Source organism: Balaenoptera acutorostrata, chromosome 1, assembly GCF_949987535.1.
Source record: "Balaenoptera acutorostrata chromosome 1, mBalAcu1.1, whole genome shotgun sequence".
NCBI lineage: Eukaryota > Metazoa > Chordata > Mammalia > Artiodactyla > Balaenopteridae > Balaenoptera > Balaenoptera acutorostrata.
The window spans coordinates 53,747,358-53,765,608 of NC_080064.1; the positions used below are offsets into that span (position 1 = coordinate 53,747,358).

Sequence of the window (18,251 nt, forward strand, 5' to 3'; positions counted from 1 at the left end):
CATTTCTGACCTGTTTCCAGCAGCAGCCTCACGATGGAGAAGCTGGAGTGGGATACGCTGTAGTGAAGAGCTGTGTTGCCATTGCCATCAGCCAGGTTGACAAGCAGCTTTAGCAAGTGTGGGGAGTGAGGCTGGACCCCGCGGAGGTAGGTGGCCACCACAGCAGGGCTGGATGACTTCCGGCTGGAGACCCGGAACCACTCTTGACTGATGGTATTTAAGCTCTGCTTCTGAAAGATCAACAGATTCCAGTTCCAGGAGGTTATCTACCCGGGTGCTCCAGCTGGGGTGTTAATTTCCACTAGGAAAGTTCAGCTTAGGATGCTTCCACTTCTATCCCTTCAGCTCCCTCCAAATCTCCATGTGATTTACTCCTAGAGGGCTCAGAGCTAGTGGGGTCCCCATGCAGCAGCACACTTTGAACCCGTGGGATCGGTCCCCCATATGAGGTAGACAGGAGGATTGGGAGAGCAACACAATAGCCAGTGACACAGCACATTACTCGGGGACAGTTTGAGTCTACTGTACGTTTCGATCACATCCCCCATATGCACAGGATAACCATGACCCCCTCTTTCATGCGACAACACCAGCCTATGTAACCCTAGCCCAGACTCCACCAGGGCATGTGCATGTTTTTAACAGGCACAGCTGGAAAGTCACAACATTTTACTAATGGGAAAAATGCACACTGAAAGCTAAGACAAACAACATGCCCAATTTATGCTTGAAGTAAAACCCAAACAGATGTGCTCGAATTATTTTTGGCTTTTAAGTTTTGCTAGGACCTTCAGAGAAAATGGTTTAACAACCCATGGCAGGACCGCACTATCTGCAGTATTCAGCTCCTTTATAACCATGAATGCAAATGACACCAACTCTGCATGTGACATGACCTAAGTGTTTAAAATGGAACATGACTAGATTATTTTTCTAAAGGGGAGGAGAAACGATGAGGCTGTGACTATTAGAGATGATTTCACATTCATTCTGGAAAGGCCGCTGAATTAGGAGTCACTACACCCTAGGGGCCGGGCATAAGTCCTGGCTCAGCTGTGCGACCTTGGAAGTCCTATAACCTTTTTGAATCTTTCCTGTCTTGTCTATAAAATGGGGGTGAAAAAAGGGCTGGGTCCCTAACCTCCCATGCTCTACAGAGTGAGGTCCTTGCACAACCTGCTTTGTCTCTAAGGTGGAGAGGGGGTGTCCTGTGCTTTGATCCTAAAGTGGGTGTGATGTCAGGTTTGTATGTCCTCTGATCGATTTTCTAGGCGGAAACAGTGGACCCTTTTGTGGCTGAAACACTTCTTATATATCAGAATATCTCGTTTACCCGTGGAATCTTCAGGAGAATCTGGAGAAAGATCCTAATATTAAGGAACATAGTGGTAGATTTTATTTATTTATTTATTTTTTTAAATTTTTTTTTTCCATGTTTCCAGGGCATGAACCAGACATGGGCACAAACCAAAAGCCAAGCTGGGATAAACAAGGAGTTACTTTGTCCCTGGCTGATATGAGACAAGCACCACCAACCAGGCGCCACTCTACCCAGGCCAGGGACACATAGTGGTAGATTTTAAATGAAGATCTAAGCAATAACTTAGCTCTGTAATTCATTTAAGAATAAGTAGCAGGAGTTTTAATCAACATCCACCTCACATATTGGTTCTTTAACAATCTGGGAACAAGTTATTTGCCAAATCAGCGAAGATAAAATACTCATGAAAATGGGCTAATCAATCGTTTTTACTCTTAAGGCTCTTCCGCAAAGGAGAACAAAATGGGCTTTAAAATGCTTACAAGCTGTTACACATTGGGTCTTATCAGTTGCTCTCACGACTTGGGAAAATGTGTCTGTGCCAGTGCCTCTTGATTCAAGCAGAAACTAATCCTTACATGTTTAAATCTCCATGGGCCATGATGGTGTTAAGGAGCAAACAGATGTATTTTCTTGCTTTTGGTCTCTTGCCCATAGGTGCACTTCAAGAAAAACAGTAAAGACTACAGAATGAAATGCCAGGGCTTGGGGGTAGTGAAGACATGAGGTCCACCACCTTCCTTTTATTAATGAGGAAATCATGGCCCTGAGCATTGAACTGACTCACCCAATATCTCACCACTATCTAGCGGTCCTGGGACTAGAACCACAGTTACCATTCCACCCGCTCTTTTCCACTCTACTCACGGTTCTCTCAAACTGCGAGGCAATTTTGAGCCTAAGCCACAAAAGTTCTATGACACATTCAGGTTGGGATGCCTAATTACACTTGGTAAATGCCTCTGAGCCGCAGGCCTGGTTCCTGTGCATGTGCGTGGGTTCCGCTTTCTCAGCACAATCCATCACCTTGGGCAGCAGAGTTTGGGCAAATGAGAGAACAGCCAGCAGACAGGGACCCGTGCACACCCACACCGCTGCCTCAGGCACGGGACCCAAGTCAACCCAGGTGAAACTTAAACAGTATAGAAATCTTTACATGATGATGAAAAATCAGAGTACCAAGAGCTGGTCAGTGGTCGTCCCAGTTTCTGGCAGATGTTGGCTCAATGCCCGGCATGCATTAAGGAATTCTTCTGAGGGTTTATATCTAAAGAAAAAATATATATATGTATGTATGTGTGTGTGTATATATATATCAGTCTCCATGTTGATAAAAAAAAAAAGTCCCCTACCTTGACTTTCACTCTCATCTTTTACCTCTCAGCAACTCAAACACCCAAACTGGGCAACTTCCCAGGGGGGTCAGGGGCATTCCTCAGAAATACTGGGTGAATACAGCCTCCTGACGAGGAGGCTTGGCTTCTGAACTCTTCTGAAGAGTGAGTTAAGCGCATTGCCCTTTGGATCCTGCTGTTTTCAGGGGGCAGGAGCAGACCACCAAAGCATTTTGGGGGCCACGGGCCCAAGTGCCATTCCTGACACGCTGGGAAAGGGAGAGTTATCTTTCTGACTTTGGAGCCAACATTTTCTGCCTGAGTGACTTGACAAATCCAAAGGACTCAATGTACAGCAGCAAATTTCTTCCGGTTATTCTTCCATGAAGGATACAGTAAGTGCTAATTGAGTCAATAAAATGAAAATCAATTAAGCTGGGGCACTCTCAATGATACTCACTCCTCCTGTGCTAGTATAAGGGCAGATTCAGCACTGAGAGGCCTAAGTTGGGAGTCAATGGCATTGGTCACCGAGAAGCTCCGCTCTCATCGCGTCCTTACAGCACTGCTATTTTGGAGCAGCCCTGCGGCACTGCTGGACAATCAGCTGCCATTCACTGCTCATCACTCCTTCAGCAACCAGGCTGGGGATGATGGTAACGATAATGAATGGTACTTATTATTCTCATTTCTCCCATTTATCAAGAGCCTACTATGTGGCAGGCACTACAGGAGGCATTTTGCATACTTTTTTACATACTTTTTCTCATCCAGTCCTCAGATCAAATCTATCAGGTTGCTACTATCCGCATTTTACAGACGAGGAAACTGAGGCAACTGCAGCTAAATAACACCGTGGCAGACGTAGGATTTGAATCCAAGTGTGTCCAACCCCAAAGTCAGTACTCTCTTCATCATGCCATGTGACCTCTCATCACTTTCAAAAACAGGGTTATGTCAGTATGGCCAAAGGGAGAGGCAGAAAAACATGTGGGAGAATCACAAAAGACATGCGTTGACACACCATCTCTGCTAGCTGTGTCACTAACTTCTCGAAGCCTCTGTTTCCACATCTGTAAAGTGGGGCTTGTAATAATTTCTACCTTACAGATTGTTAGAAGGATTACATCAAGAGAATACCTGTAGAGTCCTTCACATTTTCAGTGCTAAGGCCATGTTAGCTTCATATGCAGAGCTCTGTCTATGACAGTATAGCCCATGAAGGCAGAAGTTAGATCTGTTTAGTTTAACCAATGCACAGTACCTGGCATAGATTGGAAACTCAATAAATATTGGTGAATGGATGGATAAATGAATTAACAAACGACCAGATGAAAGGGTGAATAAATGCCCTTACTCTTTCTCAGAGGATCAAGTGCCCCATCTGTTCCCATCTGACTCACCTCTCAGCCTTGGGATGGGGAAGCTCTTCCCCAGGCCCGCGTTCATGGTCTGTGTCACGGGTGCCCTCGGGAATGCCCTGCCCCGCCTTGTAGCTGAGGTGGGCATCCTTGCCCCGCCTATGTTCCGGGCCATCACATTTCTTCTCGGCCTCGCTGTCAGACAAGTCTTCTGGGGAGGTGTCCTCACTGCTGGTCTCCTCACTCGAGGTGGTCTCATAGCTGGGAAGGGAGACAAGGTCACTCGTTCCGTGCTTCCTGCCCGATGCTCGTGTCAACACTAATGAGAACTCGGTGGGCTTTAAATAACACTTCCGTGCTTGCTAACCTCGTCCTCCATTCTCTACACTTGCAGTGCTGGGCAAGGGGACTCCCAGGAAACCTACTGTCAGAGGAACATGCTTTTAAGAGCTCTGTTCCTTTAACGCTGGAGGCCATTTGGGGAAAAGGGTAATTAACTAAGCTCTTTGCAACAAACACACAAACAGCCCCTGGCCTAATTGGTCGATGCATTCAGATGATCCAGGTATCCAAGGCTTTCATGAAAGCATTTGATTCTGGAACCCCAATGTCCTGTCCTGAGAGGGACCCAGATCTAGGCAAACATCCCCCACCCTGAGTTCTCTGAATTGCCTAACAAATCTTCACATCTCTGGGTGACTGTGAAGCCTCCCTTTGGCCGCCCTGTTCTATCCCAGCTTAAAGCTGACAAGGGAGGAACCATCTGTGTTCACTCCTGGCAGGGTTCCATGGGACACGTGAACGGTTGGGATACTCGAGCCTAGCACCTGCCTTTCTCAGTTGCTGTTTCAACCACGGCTTAAAACAGCAAAAGTGAGGGCGTGGGCCACTTGACTGGCCTTCCCTCCCCAGCAATGATCCTTATGTTCAGTTATATGCAACTCTATTGCGGTGGCAGACCAGAGACCAGAGAGGAAAGTTCTGGAAGATGTATTGATCCCTCTGCTGATGGTCAACAGGAGACCTCCGATAGAGGATGCTCCAGTTAAGATGAAGATTTTGGGTTCTTGGCCTACTGGCACTGCCACAGAGACCAGGGGAGACCAGGGGCCACAGCTTCTCCTGAACCCCCTCATGCCCTTCATCTGAATGGTGGTGCCTATGTAAAGCCCCTGTGCTCACTGGATTTGCAAACCCAGACTGCTCCCTGGTATGCTCACATTCTGTCTTGTTCAAACCCCAGATATTTCTTCCTCTACCGTGCTTGGAACAACATTTTGCTTTTGTGATTAAGAAAACGGGACATATTAAGTTTACCAAACAGTTCTTCTCTTAGAATTGCTTCATAAAAGCTCCACCTGGAAGTTCATTCATTCATTCAACAGACATTTATTGAATACCTACTATGTGCCAGGCACTGTTCTAAATGTTTATTAACCAAAGTCCCTATCCTAACTGAGCTTAAACTCTAAGTAGGGAAAGGCAGAAAATAAACACGTAAGCAATATATTCAGACAATGATAAGAGCAATGAGTAAACTAACAACGGGCCATGGGATAGCGTGCTGGGAGGAGGGGCTACTTTAATTAGAGCAGAAGTTTTTAACGTTGGCTGCATGTTAGAATCACCTGAGGGTGTTTAAAGTTCCCAATACCTGTACTGCACCGAGACTAATTAAACCCGAGTCTTCCAGGAGGGGGAACCAGGCATCAGTATTTTTAAGGCTCCCCCAGGGTTTCCAAGGTGCAGTCAAGGTTGAGAACCACTGCACCAGACTGACAGATACTGAGGGATATCTAGGAGAGAACTTTAAGTGGAGGAAACAGCCAATGCAAAGGCCCCAAGATCAGCCTGACTGAGCATGTTTAAGGGAAGAAAGCCCGGAGCCAGTGATGGGGGATGAGGCAGGCTGTAGTCACGAGATGGACCTCCAGGTTTTGGTACAAAGCTGGCACTTTTGGGGACTTCCCTGGTGGTCCAGTGGTTAAGAATCCATCTTGCAATCCAGGGGACGCCACTTTGATCCCTCATTGGGGAACTAAGAATCCACGTGCCACGGGGCGACTGAGCCCGTTTGCCGCAACTACACAGCCCAGGCGCTCTGGAGCCTGCACAACGCAAGGAACAGCCCGTGCCGCAACTAAGACCCGACGCAGCCAATAAATAAATAACTAAATATTAAAAAAAAAAAAAAAACCCCACAAAGCTGGCACTTTTGCAAGTATTTAAGCAGGGGAGAGAGAGGACCTGCTTTAGACTTTGAGGTTAGTCTGATTCTGCTTTCTGTACACAAACTGGGGAAAGCTCAGAAAAAAATGGTTTCTCCTCTGGCCAGTGTCTGGCGTCAGCAGGAGTGAGAACAGCAACGCTCACAGAACCTGCCACAGTAGTGACGTCACCCTTGTCTGAATTGGGTGTCTTCCTTCTGGTCTCACCCAAGTTAGCAGGGGTTCCGACCTGTTCCGGGCAGCCTCCTGGGCCCACCCCTGGCTGGGCCTGGTGCCCCTGCTTTGGGCTTTCCCACCATCCTCCACTTCTTTCTCTACTAGAGTTCATCTCAGCCTGTCAGCATTCTCCCTTTACTTCTGTCTTATCTCTGCCCATGTCCAAACTGTGACTTAAAGGCAGGGACAATGATTTATTTGACCTTTTTATCCCTACCACCAAGCACATCATCGGTACTTAATAAATGTTTGTTGAATGACTGATTTAGAAAATATTCTAAATCCAGTGATTTACTCTCTACACTATATAAGGTCTGGTTCATGTTCTGAGTCAATAGACATTGATCATTTTTCTTCATCCTAAAAAACGTTGGTCTGGTTTGCCGCAAGTTAGTTAAAGGAAGGAAAAAATTAAAAGGATGAAATTTGAAATTCTACAAATTAAGAATTTGTCCTAGGTTCAGTGTTACGGTTCAGATTAAACGTCTTCCTTAAAGGGCTCATGTGTCCCCAGACTAGCAGAAGGCACCAGAATCCTGGCCCCAGGGAACACCAAAGCCAAGACATATTAAAAGCACAGGATCCAACAGACTACCACAGCTGGCAAGAAGCCAAACACATGCAAACCCGAGAGGGAGTTTTAAAGGGCCGTTGAGATTAATTCCCTTGAAGAAGAATGAAAGCCAGATGCTTCCCCTAGGAAAAGAGAGTGCTCAGGACAACAGCAGGAGAGGTAGTGTGGAGGGCAGTCTGGGCTTCACGAGCGATGCTTACCCACCGTTAACCCCAACAAACTGAAGGTTCTTTTTGGTCCCATTACCTCCTGCACGGAAGCCATAGTCTTTCTTTTTCATTATGGATTTAAGGCTGGTCGACGGGGAGATCTCTAGGCAGACACAACATCACAGGTTAGCATGACCTTGGGGATTGCCCCAGAATGCAGCAGAACTGGGACTCTTGCTTTGAGGGCACACAGGCTGAAGGTGTGTGAAGAGGCAGAAAGGGAACTAGATAATTTCAATCAAATATATTGAGGGTCTTTGAGGTGCCCCAGCCTTCTGGTCAATGCCAGCCAAATTGTTCCGGTTCACAAACCCTCTACGTGTGGATTACAGAGTAGAGTTATTGGAGCATTCTTGAACCATGTGGTGTGAGTGCCACTGTTGTCCCTATCTTAGTCTGGGGAAATCTGAGGCTCAGATTTGCTCAGTGAATGGCAGAGCAGGAGTAGAACTTAGGCCTCCCGACCCCTGGTCCAGCACCCACTTCTGCTCGAGGGCACCCCAGCGGTCCTTCCTGACTCACAAGCCAGATGACACTTGTGATGTGGGGTAGGCACGGAAAACACATGAGCAAGAGCACGAGTCTTTTGCTGGACTCAAAGTTACAGGAGGCAGTTCACAATCAGTAAGACTAGCACTAGCACCGAAATAATGAGAAAACAGCCAATTTGTGATCTGCGGCAGGAAGCAGACTCACACGCTGCTGCCCGTTGAGCAAAGCAAAATATGGTTCCACTTAACTCCAGAGTGTGTGATCTGTTATAGGAGGAAGAGCCGCTCAGCCAAAGGGTCGACTTCCACATGTGAGTATCGCTCAATTTCTCTCTCTCTCACACAGACACAGAGAGAGAGAGAGAGAGAGAGAGAGAGAGAAAATAATTCAGTAAAATATTTCAGCTCTCAATATAATAATCCTCCAAAACAAGGCTACAAAAAACCTCTAATGTGCAAGAACTGGGCAGGACCACAGGAATGCAAGAGCCCAAGAAACAATTAAGGAAGGCAGAGGTTTAAAGCACTCACAGCCAGGGGCTTTCTTCACCCTAGACACTGCCTTTGCACAATGCAAATGAGAAAGAGGCACCTCTCTGGGCAGACACAGTGCTGCAGGCTTGGCAAGTGTGGGCTGGGTTTCAGCTCCCATTTACCCTCTGGCATCTCTGTGCCCTGTGCTACATGAACGACTGTATGTGGTGGCCCTGCAGTCAGTCCCAACGTTAGAGCAAGGACAAGAGCAGAGGTTCCAAGCCTCCACTGTCACAGAGATCAGTTTTTATTCCACTGGGTTCCTGGATGTGCTTAAACCTTTAAAAAAAAACATATGCATGCAATTAAAACCCTTTTCCCCTTTGACTCGTCAAGGAGCAATGGTTCCCCGTCTCAGGCACCAGTATTTACCCGTCCGCGGGGAGGAAGAGGGGCCCGGGGGCTCCTTCTGGGGTGGAGCGTGGGCCGAGTAGGCGGACAGCAGCAGGTTGAGGGAACTCTGTAGCTGGCTCTGGATGCTGCTGAGCTTGGAGGCGGGCTGCTTGATGGCACGGGCCAGCTCTGGGTACCCATGCTCCAGGCAGCTCCACTGCTCCTGCAGGAGCTCCTGGATCTTCTTAACGTACTGCCCAATGGTGGCATCGGCGGTGGGCGAGCTGGGTGGCCTTCCTGGGTGCTCCTTCCCCGGGAGCTCTGAACCGGCCTCCTTCCTCCCTGCTGGGGGAGCCGTTCTCTTGCTGCTCCTTGGCGAGCCTCTTGCTCCCCTGACTGGACCCTCGGCTCCCACCTGATGCCCTCCCTCCTGCTCAGAGCGTCCTTCTTCGATCCTGAGCTCAGTGGAGAGGCAGCTGTGTAAAGAGGCGGTGAGGACCATCTTGGATCCCTGTGGCAGTGACAGCTGGGATGGTGACACACATTCTGCTGGGCTCCGATCCCCCCATTTGTGACTTTCCTGCCTCCACAGGACGCCATTCCCCTTTCCCCAGGCCCCCCAGCTTTCAGATCTTGTGCTGCCCATAAGGTTGACCCCAATGCTCTTGTCACACGACTCCGTGGTCAAGAGTCCGTGCAGAGGGTCAGTGTTGACCATGGCATCAATCTGGCCCTGAGCCTCTTTGGTGTTCTCGTGGCTAAGCTTTTCTGTCAGTTGGGCTACAGTGCACTCTAGCTCTCGAATCCTCTGCCCCCTAGCCTTGATTTCCTCCTCCTGCCGCTGGAGGGCAGCTCTGACTTGGGCTAGTTCCTCAGTTCTTCCAGACAACTCGCCCTCAAGGCCCGAGAGCTGCTGCTTCAGGCTGGAGATGCTGCCAGGATCCACGGAGGTAAGGCCCAGGCTTTCCTCCGTGACCCGGATGCCGATGCTTCTCACGTCTACTTCTACAGGTGGCGGCGGCGGGATCTCGTTGATGTTGAGCTCGATTTCTTCTAGGGGGAGCTCACTCCCAGGGACGGGTGATGGCAGAGGTGGGGGGCTTGGTGTTGGGGAGCCGGGGGTCGTGACCGCCACCTCGGCTTGTCTGCTTTCCTGTTGGTCTTCTGCATCCTCTAGAACTACAAGGGATGAGAAAGGAGGACTTGAGAAAGGGAGGTGATCTGGAGCTGCTTCTTCACCCTCTGGAGGCTCAGGCCCCTTCCGGATCAGCTCCGGTACTCCTGGCACCAGGTCTCCAGACTCTCTGACTTCTGGTTGGGCTGCTGTTCGCTGGGTGGAGTTGGAAAAACCCTCAAATCCTTCCGCAGGACCAAAGGCGCCATCACAGACACCGCCTTCGCCCTGAAGTGGGGGGAGGGCGGGCGGGGTAGGGGGCCCTGAGTTTAGGCTCGGGTCCTCTGAGGCCCTGTTTTGCAGCAGCGTGGCTGGCATGCTGGATGCTCTCAAAAGCTGGGGCCGTCCAATCCCGGAGGCGACCTCAGCCTCCCTGGGACCAGCAGCCTCCAGCTGTCTGGCGGTCTCCGTCAGTAGGGCCTTACGGTGGTAGCTCGCCTCGCTCCCGCCGGCGGCTTGGGGGGTATCACCGAGCGGCAGCGGCTGAGCTCGCGCCTCTGTCCCGAGCGACACCTTACTTGGCACCACTGGGGGCCAGTTCGGGTGGGAAAGAGCAGCATGGGGGCGAGCCCCACTGTCGGGAAGGCTGAAGTTCCGGGGCAAAGTGCTAAACTTGGCCTGCTTGGCCCTTCTGTGGATAGGAATCCTTTTGATGGTGTTTCCCTTCTCGATGTCATCCACGTACTTGAGGAAGTCCAGGTCTAAATGGAAGCCATATGGGGTCTCCACGGAGTAGGGGTGGCTCTTTGGAGGGTCTTTCTCTTCATCCCCCTGAGAGGACTGGTCTTTGGCTGGGAGACATAAGACACGTGAAAAAGAAGCGCAACGTTAATGAGAAAGACAGGCGGTGAGACCTAATATCTCTCCCATAAGCGTTCTCCTAAATGTTCCAGCCTCTGAATTATGCTGAGATGCTCACCGTCTTTTGGCTGGGCTGAGAAATCCTGTTATTAAATCAATGTGGACTTAGCCAATGTCTCCAAGGAAATAGGTAGAGGGAATAGTGTCCAATTTGCAGTATGGCATTTCAGTTACCACTGTGGCCAGGAATTTGCCAAATCAGGGTACTAATTGGTAATTATGAATATGGACGTTTTCAAAGGACGAGATACACAATTGTCTCAATATTAAAAAAGGACCTTGCATTATTCAAATAGGTCCTAGCAAATCTTGCTAAAGCCAGAGATATCAAGGAGCCGTGCCTCCCGCATTATTTAAGCTTCCTCTGATGGCTGAGCCTCTAGGTACATGAAGCTCAGGACGGGCACCCATAATCATGCACAGCCTATGCTCTTTTCCACTGGAAAACTGCGTAGTGCTTAACAAACAAGTTTCACTTTCAAAAACTCATGCCAGGTAAGGAAATATCACCTTTTTCACAAACTGGAAAAAAAGGTGGTGGAGGAAAATGGGACAATCAATGTCAAAAGGGACATTGGCAAGCATCCTCCAAGAGGTGTGGGACTCATGATTTTTCAGAGCAGCCCAAAGTATCAGGAGAGTATCACGATGAGAAAGTTCTCCATCACACCGAGGCACCACTGATCTTGACTCCAGCAAAGGACGCTGAGAACAAGTCAGTCCTTTGATTATTTGAATCCATAGGGATTTGTCTCCAATTAGCGTCTTCCTCAGGTTAAATAATCTTTGTTGTTTTGATGTTCCTAATGTGACACCCTTTATTATCTCTCTGACATTCTGCTAAGCATGCTCTGAAAATGCTGAGTTCAGGAGAGGACATTAGTGGAGAGCACAGAGGCCAAGAATATGGACCCTGGAGCCCGGTCTATATTTCAGCTCTGTGACCTTGGGGAAATTACTTAGCCTCCCTGTGTCTCATCATCCGTAAGATAGCAATAATAACAGGTAAGATGAGATTGTGAGGACTGATTAATACATATGAAGTGCTTAGAACAATGCCTAGCACATGATGAACATTCAATACACACTCAATATTGTAGTTATTATCTTTGTGGAAGTCCAAATTACAGAGAACTGAAGCCCCCTAATGGAAGCTGACTTGCTGGGTACATAGGAGGGGATCCTCAAATTCTTTGTGTCTGACTGATTGCTTGACTCCAAGAGTAATAGGCCCTGGGGGCAAAATGACAAAATAGCAGTAATTGAATTCACTTACCTCAACCACTATTTATTGAGCACCTCTGTTGGTTGCTAAGATAGATCTTAAGGACACAGAGATGAATCAGGTATAGCTCTGCCCTCAAAAAAAAAGTATGGTCAAGTAGGAGAAACACCAACAAGTACGATGCAGTGTGACAAGGATGGTAACAGATACATGCTCAAGGACCAGCGTTCCTTCTTGACTTATTTTCCTCGTTTCTCCAGAAAAACTTTCTTGGACTTAGAGGCTAATTCTGCCTTGGTTGGAGAGGGATGACTTCATAAGAGTGACATATAACTGGGTGTTAAATGAATAAATAGCACTTTGCCAGGAGAACACAAGAGGGTGAAAGACATTGTAGCTGTTTATCTCCAAGAGGGCCATTATCAGTTCCTACCTTCTCCAGACAGGCAAGGGAATCTTATATTGAGAGGTGGGGTCCATTTCTCTATGCTTTTGAATCTCAGCTGGCCTGTGACTGCTTTGACCAAAAGAAAATGGCAGAAATTACAATGAGAGAATGCCAAGACTAGGTCATAAGAAGCCTGTAAGTTCCACCTGGGTCTCTTAGAATGCACACTCAGGGGGAAGCCAGATGCCATGTAAGGAGTCCAACTTCCCTGAGACTGCCATACTGTGAGGAAGCCCAAGTAGCTCCAGAGAGAGGTCATGTGAAGAGATGGTGAGAGATGTCTCGCCAGCCTGAGCTGTTCCAGACATCCTAGCCCAGGTGCTAGGCATAAGTAAAAGAACTTCAGATGACTCCAGCCTCAGCCATCATCTGATTTCAATGACAGGAGGGACTCCAAATGAGAACCACTCAGCTGAACTTGTGTTAATAATGCATGATTGTTTTAAGCCACTAAGTTTTGGGGTGGTTTGTTATGCAGCAATAGATAGCCAGGACAGATTAGATATATGTCAGAGAATGGGCAAATGCATTAAGGTGTGAAAATCCATGGTAATCCAGGGTTCTATAAACACAGTTGATACGGTTGGAACTTAAAGTGTGGAAGAGAAGGGTGAGGAGTAGAAAACGACAAAATTGGAAAGGTCAGCAAGAGCCAGATCAGAGAGCCACTTGTATGCATGCCAACAAGCTTTGACTTTACTCTCTAGGCAGTGGGAGTCATCAAAGGGTTTTACACAAGGGAGTGACTTGGTCAAATGTGATTTCACAGTGAGCATTCTTGCAGAGGATTAGAAGAAGAACAAACCAGAGGCCTGAAGACCAGTTGGGAGATTGCTGACATGGTCAAGGTGAAAGAAGCTAAGGGAATGGAAGGAAGGGGCAGGTTCAAGAAGAGGTGCAAGTGATGGCATTACCTGGGGCACATATAGGGCTGCTTTTTCCCTAAGAGTGATGACATATTTGGGCTGAGCTCTTCCCACTTGCCTGTCTGATGTATCCTTCTGGCCAGTGCTACATGCTTGGGGCACAAGAACTGTGCTTAGGGAAGTACAGTTATCTCCAAAGAACTAAAGAAGCCAAGTAGACACGTAAAGGCTGAACCCTTGAACACTGACAGTCGACCCTACCAGCCTCAGTGCTAAGTAAAGTTGCAGGGCCTGTGGGTGAGTAAGTCACAGCCTCAGCAGGGAACACAGCAAGGCACTGGTGCTGATCCACAGGGTTGGTCCAAGTTGGGTTCCAGAGCTTCTGTGCAGATACCTGGACTCCAGGCAGATAAGGAGTAAACACTCCTCCAGCACCCAAAAAAGTCCACTAAGTTCCCATTCACCCATATGATTTTTTACAAACCTGCTTTCTCCCAAAGAGGCACACTGATAGTCTCAATGACAGCAATTGTTCTCTGTTAGTTTCCCAGCTGCACTTGGCTATACTCTTAGGCCTACTGGCCAGTTCAGCAGCCTCCTGGATTATAGGAACAAGCCAAATCAGAGAGGAGGCATTTGTCTAAAGTTAAATAGGGAGGAGATTTATGACCCAGAAGGCAAAGAGCACTCCAAAGGAGAGACTGCATTATTTATCTGCTTACTGCCTCAATTCGGTAGAAATGAACTGATTTGCCCATCAGCCTCTGAGAGCAGGTCCAGAGCACAAATACAATAATAGCATCAAATGAGGAACAGCAGGTTCCAAGGGAAAATATTCCACAAGGGAGACTGAGGTGAATCAAAGAAGTCTGTGAGACTGAGCAGTTATCCAGGATGATGGGTTTAATAGGTGCTTTCCTAAGCTACACTATGGGGTCTCTCTCCTCTCTCTCTCTCTCTCTCCTCTCTCTCTCCTCTCTCTCTCTCTCTCTCTCCTCTCTCTCTCTCTCTCTCTCTCTCTCTCTCTCTCTCTCTCTCACACACACACACACACACACACACACACACACGCACACATTGTGTTGCTGTGCCTGCCACCCACCATTCTGCATTCCTTCTCTTTCTCCCAGTGCAAGAGGAATGCTGGACCTTGAATGAGGGAGCTTGATCTGATATGCTGGGAGATCTATGCTCACATTAAGTTCTGCTCCTTTTAATTCTACCTGGTGATAGGTATGCAGGAGCTCAGAATTCCAGGCACTGGGCCAGGGTGAGAATTAATTAGGAGGACTGTCTCTGCTCAAAATGAACTTCAGATCTGACAAACCAACACATAACTGGCTGGAGTTGAATCCTGCCTCTGTTACCTCCTACCTCTGTGATTCTGGGCAAATTATTTAAATTCCCTATGCCTCAGTCTCTGCATTTGTAACGTGGTGATAAGAATACCTAACTCACAGAGATGTGATTATTAGCACCGATGCAGTAGAGAACATGGCATAGGTACTCAACAAAGGGGCCAAAAGATGAGGATGGGCTGGTTCTGAATGGGGCAGGGGGAGATTCACTGAGAATGTGTTCTTTCTTGAATATTTAACTCTGTGTTAGGCCTAGAGCATCAAGAGGGAGTGAGAGTCCAAGAAAATAATTCTGGAGAAACTGGGAAAAACGAGTCAGGGAAGAAGAAAAAAGTAGGATATATGAGGCTCAGAGCTACCTAGAATTCCCTACAGAGTCTCGGTCTGAAAGCACCCCAGATCACTAGACCCTTGGAAAGGACCTGCAAACACAGTCATGAGCCTAAGACCTACAGGTAGGCATGAGAAAAGGGATTAGAAGGAGACAAGGGAAGGAGGAAGGGGCCACAGTCATTACCCTGAGGGAAACAATGAAGTGGGGGGCAGGTAAGGGAACCCATCAGAGGCATTTAAAATGAGAAAAAAAGTCCAAAAGCCTATACTCAGTTTCTGAAGGAAATGGGAAAAACAGAAACTAGAGAGAAAGTGGCCAAAAATACAACCGGAAAGAAGGTGAATTAAATGAATCTCTTTAAAAGGCCAAGACAGCGGAAGCTGTCTTTTCCCTCCTCTGCCTTTATTTTGTGAGATGTGTGTGCTTGAAGGGAGGGGTGCCTTTCTTAGCTAGTTGTGGGTGATCACGTGGAAAGCAGCCATGCCAAGGATGCTGAGCGGGGACAAATGAGGCAAGCAGGAATGACAGGCCCCCGGGGCATTAAGAGAATTAGCTGGTGTTCTGTGGGACCACTTTCAGGGATGCGCTGAAAAGGCAGCTCTCTGGGGAGAGAGGCAGACTTTTGAAATATATGGTAACTGCATTTGGAAAGAAGGATGAGGCAGGGCTGGAGCTGCTGTCCAGTCCTTGAGTCCTGTACCAGTGAAGGGCCATATAGGCTCTCCTGTTTCCTGACATTCGGTGATCTGGAAAAAGCATTTCATGAGAAGTCAGGGGAGCGGGGTCTACTCTATGATGTTTGGCAAGTTTCCTGGGGAGGGAAAGGGGAACATTCATCGAGACGTTCTTTGGGCTAGATAGTTATTACTCAACAACCTTAGATGCATTATCTCATTTAATCCTTTACCAACCCTGCGAAGTAGGTATTAATACCTGCTTATAGACGAGGTGTGGCAGACTGTTTGCAAAAATAGCCACAATTATAACCCACCCTTGTGTACTTCCCTCCCACACTGACCCTAGGCTTGGCCTTGTGACTTGGTCAACGGCAAATGTGACATATGCAGAGATTTGAAAGTTGCTTGCACATTGGAGTTTGTCTGTTCTTGCTGTGCTTGGAACCCTTCTGTCATCATGTGAACAACCCTAACTAGCCTGCTGGGCAACAAAAGACGCATGGCCAAATCATCACCAATGCCCTGGGTGACATGGAGTCAACCACCAGACCACTCACATGAGTGTAGCCATTCTAAACCATCAGGACAAGTCACCCAGAAGACCACAGACATGTGAACAAGTCCAGCAGAGATCAGTCAAGCTGGCCCAGCCCAGAATAATGGCTTAGCCAACCCACAGAATCTTTTAAGAAATAATAAATATCTTTAAGTCAATACATTTCTGAGTGGTTTGTTACACAGCAAAGCTAACTGATATAGGAGGGAAGTGAAGCTCAAAGAAGTGAAATGCCTTGGAAAATCACACAGGTATGAAGGTAGGCTCTTTTACCAAATTGTGCCTCTTTTTTAGACCTCAAGTTCCTCATCTCTAAAATGAGGTTAATGAGTGAGATCATCATGCTCCCTTCTTGCTGCTTGGAAGGGATGAGAAACACTACAAAAATTACACAACTCCAGTATAAACATAAGCCTTCATTTTCATTCCCTCCTACCTTCTCTTGTTCATGTCTGAAACACACAGTTTGGGTTTCCCAGCACCGCCTCCCCTGAGCTATTTCCAGGATTTATGGTAATAATCGCTTTCCAACCCAAGTGTTCACTGTAGACCAGGGAATACAAGGGAGCCTGCCTACCGTCTGTCTTCTCCATCTTAGAGAATGCTGACTGCCAGTCTCTTGGGCACTCTTCTTCCGATAAGCCTGTAAAATTTGTTGGAGAGTTCTGAAAGAAAGAGGATGGAAAAGTGGAGAGTCTCATTACAATCAGAATAAGTATGGAGGGAACATAGCACCAAGAAAAAAAAAAAAGTAACACCCCCTCCTTGCCTTTCTCCCAGGATGCCCATGTGCTCATAGCTCTCCAAGGAGGGAAATTAAAAGCCTATACACACTCCTAGAGTATAATCTTGCGTGTGTCTTCGTGGAATGTTAGCAGTGGTTGACACCAAAGGAAGCCTCTGGTCCAACTTGACAGATGAGAAAACTAAGGCTTAGAAGTTAATTGTCCTGTGCAAGGCCTCTCAGCACATTCGTGAAGGAACTGGACCCAGGGCTCCGACAAGCAGCATGGTGCTCTTTCCAAAATATCAAGAGCTGAAATCTACTCACTTCCCGTCATGGTAAAAGAATTATAATCCATTTTTTTTGGAAAAGCTGGAACCAGAGTACCTATAAGGGATCTGTGACATCCCAATCAGATTCAAGAAAAAGATGAGCTAATTGGAAGGACTGACTAGGAGCTAATAGTTTGGGGTGATTTCTAACCAGGGGCAGAACAAGGGGGAGTTCAAGCCTGGTAGCCAGAAGACATCAGTAACTATGCAAGCAGAGTACCCTCCTGACTCTGAATTAGGGTACCTTGAGGTTTGATCATAAATTCTCCCCAAAGTTTCAATCCTTTTCCAGGACTATTTCTTCAAATGGTAAACAACCTGGATCCTGCCCCCCAGTACAGTAAATCACCCAGGAAATTGGTTTTTATGATTTAACTCCACACACATCAGAATCATAAATTATCTGTGACACCTCATCAGTGGAAGCGGAGTTGTTTTAGGAATTCCAATGTGCTCGACCACGAACTCCAGATCAGAGAAGCATACCAGGGATGAGGGAAAGGTTGGGAGGACGTGGGGGTGAGAGAAGGACAAGGGGTGGCCCCCAGCAACCTGGGATGGAAAATGGGGAGCAAACAAGCAAACTGGGTAAGAGGCCTGGGAAATATCAGGCCTGCCAAGTAAGAGGAAGTCTGAAGTCTGCCCGACAGAAAGTCTGGTGTACCCTCTTTCTGTGAGTGCTGCTACTGCCTCCGAAGCTAGCACCCTGCTGCTGTCTTGTTTCCCCCATAACCACGTTCCATGCAGCGGCCTTTGCCTATGCAGGAGTGGCAGAGCCTGGAAGGGCAGGCAGGGTTGCTATAGGCAGAGACACTCCTTGCAGAAAGATCACAGACGCTAAATACCTCACTCACCTTTGTGGCAACAAGGACTTGAATTTGGAGCTGGAGCAGAGAAGAAGTTAGGGAGAAGGAGGATGAATGTGGATGGCCCTGGAGACTAAAAAGCGGCCACTAAGGAGGCCGACAGTGGAGAGACGTGGAAGCTTCTAATCAGGGGTGAGGGAGGGTCGCCCTTGTTAGAAAGAGGAGGCTCTGAAACAAGTGTCCATCGACGGATAAAGAAGATGTGGTGCATAGTATATATACATAATGG

General features: G+C 47.8%; 1 protein-coding gene and 1 non-coding gene across 4 annotated transcripts in view; both read right to left on the reverse strand.

Annotated features, from left to right (window-relative positions):
* Positions 1-18,251, reverse strand: part of KANK4 (KN motif and ankyrin repeat domains 4) — a 67,020-nt gene that overhangs the window by 14,396 nt on the left and 34,373 nt on the right. For all 3 annotated transcript variants that reach the window (XM_057530124.1, XM_057530110.1, XM_057530115.1), the window contains exons 3-8: positions 16,678-16,765; positions 8,641-10,566; positions 7,235-7,346; positions 4,059-4,277; positions 2,501-2,588; positions 11-230 (exon numbers count right to left, since the gene is read on the reverse strand). In XM_057530124.1, coding sequence (XP_057386107.1) covers positions 11-230; positions 2,501-2,588; positions 4,059-4,277; positions 7,235-7,346; positions 8,641-10,566; positions 16,678-16,693 — 2,581 coding nt within the window. In that variant the 5' untranslated portion in view covers positions 16,694-16,765. The remainder of the gene's footprint in view (positions 1-10; positions 231-2,500; positions 2,589-4,058; positions 4,278-7,234; positions 7,347-8,640; positions 10,567-16,677; positions 16,766-18,251) is intronic.
* On the reverse strand, positions 1,431-1,565 carry LOC114236589 (small nucleolar RNA SNORA48). Its single transcript, XR_003622506.2, has one exon. It is a non-coding gene; the product is annotated as a small nucleolar RNA SNORA48 (small nucleolar RNA).